This window comes from Enoplosus armatus, chromosome 15 (genome assembly GCF_043641665.1).
Source record: "Enoplosus armatus isolate fEnoArm2 chromosome 15, fEnoArm2.hap1, whole genome shotgun sequence".
Lineage (NCBI taxonomy): Eukaryota > Metazoa > Chordata > Actinopteri > Centrarchiformes > Enoplosidae > Enoplosus > Enoplosus armatus.
The window spans coordinates 10607074-10614359 of NC_092194.1; the positions used below are offsets into that span (position 1 = coordinate 10607074).

The 7286-nt window shown below is 38.7% G+C and overlaps 1 protein-coding gene across 1 annotated transcript; it reads right to left on the bottom strand.

Annotated features, from left to right (window-relative positions):
* Window positions 1–307: 307 nt before the first annotated feature.
* On the bottom strand, window positions 308–5501 carry dhrs7 (dehydrogenase/reductase (SDR family) member 7). Its single transcript, XM_070920641.1, has 7 exons — window positions 5378–5501; window positions 4148–4300; window positions 3768–3874; window positions 3236–3475; window positions 2840–2962; window positions 2497–2712; window positions 308–720 (listed from the first exon to the last, which is right to left on the bottom strand). The coding sequence occupies exons 1-7, from the start codon at window positions 5499–5501 to the stop codon at window positions 679–681; spliced, it is 1005 nt and encodes a 334-aa protein (XP_070776742.1). The 3' UTR covers window positions 308–678.
* Between the last annotated feature and the right edge of the window lie 1785 nt (window positions 5502–7286).

The following is a 7286-nucleotide window of genomic DNA, read 5'->3' on the forward strand; positions in this document are numbered from 1 at the left end:
CTGGTTTTATTGTACTTTTTAGATTTCACAATCTTCAGGTGGTTCCCCTCCGTGTCCACAAAAACAGGATTTTAATGTTTTGTTAAGATATCAAGGATGTGCCTTGGGTATGTCTTGCTGTATGTGTAAAGTGTTTAGTGCTATTGTTTTGTTTACAATTCACTTGTTTACAATTTAGAATGAAGAAATGGATTTGTCCATAGTCTCTTGTACATATTGTTGATTTTTATATGTGTAACTGTTTATACTTATAATAAAATAGCTTGGCAGAAGCCGTTTTGTTATGTTTCACTAAACAAACACACAATTGGTCCAAACTAAATTTTTATTAGACATTCAAAAGGTTAAAGCAAGTGCTTCATTCCTACATGGAATTCATCATCCTCATGTTACAAAGTCATGTAGGCTCTTGACCAGAAGTTAACATAAAGATGCTTTTTACAAGACAGTAAAATATAGAATTTAATTAACATTTGAGACAAAAGCATAATAAAATGAAGATGTATTTTTGCCAGACCCTGCCGTGCCCTGGGAAGCGAGCTCTGAGCTTTCAAAGCAGTTGTGTCCTTAAATGTTTTCCTCCTAGATGAAGGCAAAGACCCCAAAATATTGCAGGAAAACCCTGCATCACTTTCTAGGTTGAAAATTAGGAATGCAAACATGTTTCCTCTTGTTTCCTCAGGAGGTCTTGGGTTTAGTGAAGTATGCAGAGTCCGCATCCTGCGAAAGAAAAGGCTAGCTGTTAGTACTGATGTTTTGACTACTGTAAATGAAATAAAAATTTGAATCTTTCTCTACATGTACTGCATCCTGGTGAGATTTGTAAACCTGGAGGAACTGTGTGGTGGTCACAAGCATGACCCTGACATTGCCTGGACTCCAGTGACTTCACTGTTTAGGAACACTGTAGATTTTGTTAAGTTGTACAGGCTCCAGACAGCAGTTTTTATTTTTGTCTCAAAAGGAAACGTCACAGACCTTACTGAAACATAAGCATGTGACGCTCCAATGTCTGGCCAGTTGGAACATGACCTTTCTTCGTGGCCCTCAGCTGTCACTGTCCAGCAGAGGCCAACAGACACACTGGTCAGTCAGTCAGTCAGTCAGTCAGTCAGTCTGCACCGCGGGGAAGTGCTCATGCTCACTGTCATACCCTGTCCACCGTCTTCTTCTTATTAGGCTCAAGCAAGGTCAATAACAGCTGAGGCCCCCCAGCTGTTAAGAGACAGCTCTGCATAGTGTCTGGCACGTTCTGCTTTATTCAAGTATTTTCAGTCTTTTGACACGGTGAGAATCCCCCGGTCCCAGGTCTAACAGAGCAAGGTCAACCGAGCAGAATGCAACAGCAAGACCAAACAAACAGAAACAACAGACTGGTCCCGTCACATATGAGCACTTCCTGATGGGTTCTGGGTAGTTTTTATCTGAATTTGACTAGGTGTACATACATCTTAAATATGGAAAATAATTTTGCAGTAGTACAGGGGATAATCTTTATGGTCTAAAACACCCATGGCACACCCAAACAGGTGTTTCCACTTATTTTGGCTGATTCAATCTCTACCTAGGACTGTGTGAGCGTGTGGCTGATTGGTATTACTCTGACTCTCCTATATTGTTGCAGCTGTGAAGGTGGAGCAACATTATGAGTACATTAAGTATGGGATTTAGTGACCTCAGCAAAGTCCCAGCATAGCTCTACCCAACTTTAAAAGAATAGTTTGATATTTTGAGAAATACGCTCATTTGCTTTCTTGCTGAGAGTTAAATGAGAAGAAAATTGGAAATTCATGTTTTCAAATTTTGTTTTTTGTGCAGGTTAAATGGATATAACCTGTTAATTAAAACATTAAAGATGCTGGTAGGCAGGTTTTGTTACCTTGAGTCAGAGCCAGGTTCGCTGTTTCCAGTTGTTATGCTAAGCTAAGCAAATCAGTGGCTGGCTCCAGTTTCATATTTACCAGACAGACATGAGTGTGGTATCGATCTTCTGATCTAGCTCTCAGAAAGAAAGTGATTGTGTATTTCCCAAAATAATGAAGTATTCCTTTGACATGACATATCTTCCAACAAGGTAACTGGAAACACCTCTGTAGGTGTGCAGGGCCTTTATGTAAAAGACTAAACTGAATCAGCAGTATGACTTAATATTGAATAGTAATCCTCTCTTATTGGCTTTCTGTAACGCAACTTAAGTTTGGATGAATTACTTTTTAACTGTACAATTCTGGACTATGTTAATTCAAACCACCTGTGTTAGTCCTCGTAGCACTGGGCGGTGAGGATGGGGGATAATTAAGTTAGTGAGTAAGTGGTCCTGCATATCTACATATATTCATGACAAGTGTGCTCACAAGTGCTCATGGAGCTTTTGATGTGAAAATGAGTGACACCAGGTTCACCGGGTAGACGATATATCTAGCCTATTCTTAGGTTAAATATGCACCATATTAACTCTGTACACATAGATTCCCTGAAAAGAGATTATACACCTACCAGACCGGCTTTGAAATTCTTCACCCTTTTTCTGCCCAACATGTTTGTGATGAACCAGGCAAATGTGGGAGCGTACTGCCAGACGTAGTAAAACAGGAGGAATGGCTGCTGTGCGATCCACATTTCCTTGACACCATTGGCAATTCCCACCAGCATTAAACGCACACAGCGACTTGTTGGCATCTTGTGTTCCTGGTTACCAGCTGAGGCTACTGGCTTAGGTAATGGAAGGAAAATGGATTACTGAAATAGTTACTGTCACATCCCACATGTCAAATACTGGTAAAACACATGATTTTCTATGTTCAAAATCAACAGCTCTGTAACAAATAAAATGTAGTACCTTGTTCAGTTCCTCTGTGAAGGCATTGTGGACAATCTGTGATTGCACAGGTCCTGGACACACTGTGCTGATGAGTATGTTTGGAAAGTCAGTCAGCTCAGTCCGGAGGGAATTAAAGAAACCCTGTAGACAACACAGTAACAATCAGCAACCGAATGTGCAACAGCTAATCACCTGTAAAGGTATTTGTTTCACATATAAAACTAATAAAACGTTAAGGAGAGATCCAGATAAACCAGACCTGCCCCTCTGTGACAAGAATATAAAATCAACTTATTGGTAAACACTGTCTGAGGACACAGGACAAATTAAATCAGGGAAAACAAATAAAAAACACCAAAGTTATGTGACTATTATATCTCTGGTCCAAACAGTTGCTATCTGTATTCCCCTCACCTGGAGTGCATGTTTGCTGGCAGCGTATCCCGTTGCCAGGGGTGCCCCAGCGAGGCCAACAATGCTGCTGACAGTCACAATGCTCCCGGTGCCTTGCTGTGTCATGTGAGGCAGCACCTGCTTGGTGATGGAGACCGTACCCAGGAAGTTGAGCTCCATCAAGGCCTGATACACATCAACACTGGTCTCCACGCACAAAGAGCGCTGGCTTCGGCCGCCATTGTTAATTAGGATGTCAATCTGAAAAGGCATGGAAAAGTGAACAGAACCAGAGAATAGGAAAACAGCACGATTTGAATTATTATTTCTTCTAACTTAGAATACTTTGGCTTGGTCATAGTTGCATCTGTACATAGTGTAATGAAAAGAGAACAACAACATAAGGTGAACATATTATGTATTGAATACAAGTCAAAATGTGTGTCTGTTGTGCAACTAAAAACTGATTGAATTGTTAATCAAATAGAAATGTTGTTGTTGCAATGAAACTAGTAATGAAAAATCATTGTATGAGCAATTGCAGTGGCCTCACATGTCCAAAGAACTGGATCGCAGCTTTTGTTTTTTCCTCATGCGATGTCCTCTCCAACAAATCAAGTGGAAGAACATGAATATCTTCATCCTGGAGGTCGGAGCACTCTTGAGAAATAAAAGACGAAAAGAATTCAGATTGTCACAACTGAGTAAGACTGAACGGAAATAAAATGAACTCAATTTGTTGTTGCAATTTATTGTTGGCTTGAGAACAAAGACTGAATTCAAGAAAAAAATAAGTCCTATGGCAAAGTATTAACAATGTCATTACTGTGTTGCACCTGAACTGACAGAATCAACGAGTTTAAGTTAAAGTATAGGGGAATTTGAAGCAGGCTTTCTTTTAGCCAGGTCATACAAAAAAGAAAATGATCTTACCTAAACAGCAATGTTTCACCCTATTTAGCTCATCCTCACGTCGAGCAGACAGGATGAGACGTGAACCACACCTTGCTAGTTGATAGGCCAGCTCCTCCCCAATACCACTGGAGGCTCCAGTGACCCACACCACCAGCCCTTTCAGCTTATTCTCTGGTTAACGAAAAGACACAACTGTCAACATTTCATGTCATTTGCTGGGTCTGAGACTACTGCACATGGCTTTTTTTCTTTTAAATATGTCAATTAGATCACCACTGGTTCTGGTTTCCCCCAGGAAGCTTCAAAAGGATTCCAGAAATTATAAAATACATATTTTTACTATATTGTACATTTTGCTATAATGACTCCCTGGAAGCAAAATTAGAGTATGTGTAGCATCCTATTGCTGTCCCCTCACTTACAGTCCAACTGTCTACTAATTCTGTTAGACTGTGACATATCTAGCCAACAAAAATCACCTTAGACATATGAGGCTCCATAAAACTAAAATTTAACTCTTTTTCACCAGTGTGGTCCTTGACAGTGGTGGAAAGTAACATTTAATTAGGTTAAAGTTTTGAAGTACTTTTATATTGCTTGTCTATTTCCTTTTTTGCCACTTCACTGCATTTCTGAGTAAAATATTTCATCTTTTACTCCACTACATTTATTTGACAGCTATTGTAACTATTTGCTGTGTGAAGATTTCTTTCATGACCATTTTAAAAAGGTGATGCATTTCTAAAAAGGTGTTTTTACTTCCATCAAACCTCAGTATATTTTGTTAATGATATATATGAACTTTCAATTAAGTATAATGGCGCCTGGAGGATCTTTAGCTGTAACAGAGCGTTTGCATTAGTTACTTCTACTTCAGTAAATTATCAGGACACTTTTTCCACCTGGTCCTTTATATGAAAACGTTACAAGCTAAGTCAGTCTCAGATGTGACTACGCTACACTGGAAGATTGTAGGAAAACTTTAACTAGTTACATATAAAAAAGTGGAGTTTGACCTTTAAAGAGCTCAGGTTGCCATCATGTCAGTTACAGTCATGGATCAATCGTGAAACGTTTAGTAATTATTGTTTAACGGTTGTGTAACGGCTTATCCTGTCCAACGCTAGGGCTCATACGAGACTAAAACCATTGTCTTACCCGTTGTCATCAAACGGATACCTTCCCCTGTTTGTGAATAAGAAACGGGGCTCAGCAGGAGACATGATGAGGTGGGTTTCATGAACTCACCTGGCCTGTGTCCTAACAGACTCGCCCGCAGCAGAGTGAAGTCCGCATCTGCGAAAATGAAACACAGGAAGTGAATAAGCAAATAAATAGGTATAAAATACCACAGTACAATGCAACAGTCCATCTGTTGAAAATGAATGAGTAGACTTAATTATGACTGAAGTTAAGTAGCTACTAATGTCTGCAGTCAAGTCTCTACCAAAACAAAACTGCAGCTAACGGATATTGACGACACTTCCGCTCTAATATTTTCAAAATTGAAGCTCGGCGCTTCTCAATTTTGGAAGAAGCACCAGCCGAAGATAGAAGTGAAGTAAGTTTTTTTTACTTTGATCAACAAATCATGACTAAGATGGTCACCCAGTGGATTTTCGACTACTTTAGCTTTACATTTTAGCTTGTTCTTTTCGTATTTCTATAGCACCTTCAGCCACGGCCAGATAACCAGCTATGACCCCAGGTTTGCTGTATGGTCGGTCGTTTGATTAAAATCAAATAGTTTAGGAATATGTATGTAAGCACAACTTCAGCTAAAATAATGAGAGTCATAAAACTAGATTCAGGCCCTTATTAATGTCAACTGATATAATTCTTTAGTAGTCCATATTTCCATGCCCAGTTTTTGAAATGTTTTTTTAATATATGAGGCAGGTTTGCCAATTAAACAATCAATCAATCAGTCTATCTATCTATGTACTGTATCTTTTTTGTAAGCAATTTTATGGCCTGGCTAAAAGAAAGCCTGCTTCAAATTCCCCAGTACTTTAACTTAAACTCTATAACTGTCAGTTCAGGTGCAACACTGCCGTACAACAACTATCTATCCATGTACCGTATCTGCTTTTAATTTCATAGACAATAGTCCTAATTCTTCCAGCCCTTCTGAGGCTGCAGAAACCGTCCTTTTGTGTCTGTGGTGGATGTCAGCTTTTTTGCAATAATAAACTTCAACCACAACTGTTACACAGTTTTACACAGAAACTTGTTGGTTCTCTAAAAGTGATCGTTGTTTCAAAACAAAATTCTCTGTCAGAACAGAGATGGAGAACTAAAATAAGCCAAACTAACTCTCACCATGTGCAGCAGTGCAAACCAAAAAGCATGATATAACTGAGAGAGAGAGAGCTGGAAAAATATGTCCAGGGTCTCTAATGTTACAATAATGCACAGGTCAACAGAGAATGAACAGGAGAAGCTAAAAAAAAAAAGGAGAGCGTGGCACTGGGCTCTATTAAGAGAGGTACAGATTGTTCTACAGCAGAATCCTGGACATATTATTATTACATAAAGCATATTTGGACAAAATGAAACATTAAGTCTGTAAAGTGCTGGTTGTTTCATATTCATTACTAGTTGACAAGAGTGTTTCTTAGTATCAAGGGTTTAGACTCCAGTATTGTGCATTTATTGTTGAAAAAGGGCATCTATTTACAATTTTATTTTTCTCTGATGATTTAGGCCACACAGCAGCCTTATGCAGTGTAGGCTTGCAGAATCATTTTCGTGCTCATTAATGACATTACTTGTTAGCATCTACCATTGAGGACACTTTGGTCCTGTCCTCTGTATTTTTTTCTGGGAACCTGAGGGTTTAGAAACCAAGAAGAGTTTACATTCTAAAGTGAAAAACTTACACATGGTGGTTAATTTACAAACAGTATATTTAGACTTGATTTAATTAAATTTGACCACTTTAAGGCCAACATAAATGTAGAAGAACTGGGGCAGGTATCAATATTGGTGCCTTTACAATACCTTATTTTTGGGTAATATGAACATGTTTTGACAATTTTCTCCCAATTTACAAAATATATTATATACTACATATTAAATATATTATATAACCAATTATTATATAATACAGGTCTGTGACATGATGTAGGCTATATATGTCAGATTTGGGGGCCCA

Bases quoted from the DNA above. Each gene is read 5' to 3' on its own strand.
- dhrs7 (XM_070920641.1), bottom strand. From the start codon at position 5,501: ATGGACTGTTGCATTGTACTGTGGTATTTTATACCTATTTATTTGCTT. The intron at 4,301-5,377 runs GTGAGTTCATGA...TTCGTTAACCAG, and splicing joins TCTGTTAGGACACAGGCCAG to AGAATAAGCTGAAAGGGCTG. The intron at 721-2,496 runs GTAGGTGTATAA...TTTCTTTCGCAG, and splicing joins AGAATTTCAAAGCCGGTCTG to GATGCGGACTCTGCATACTT.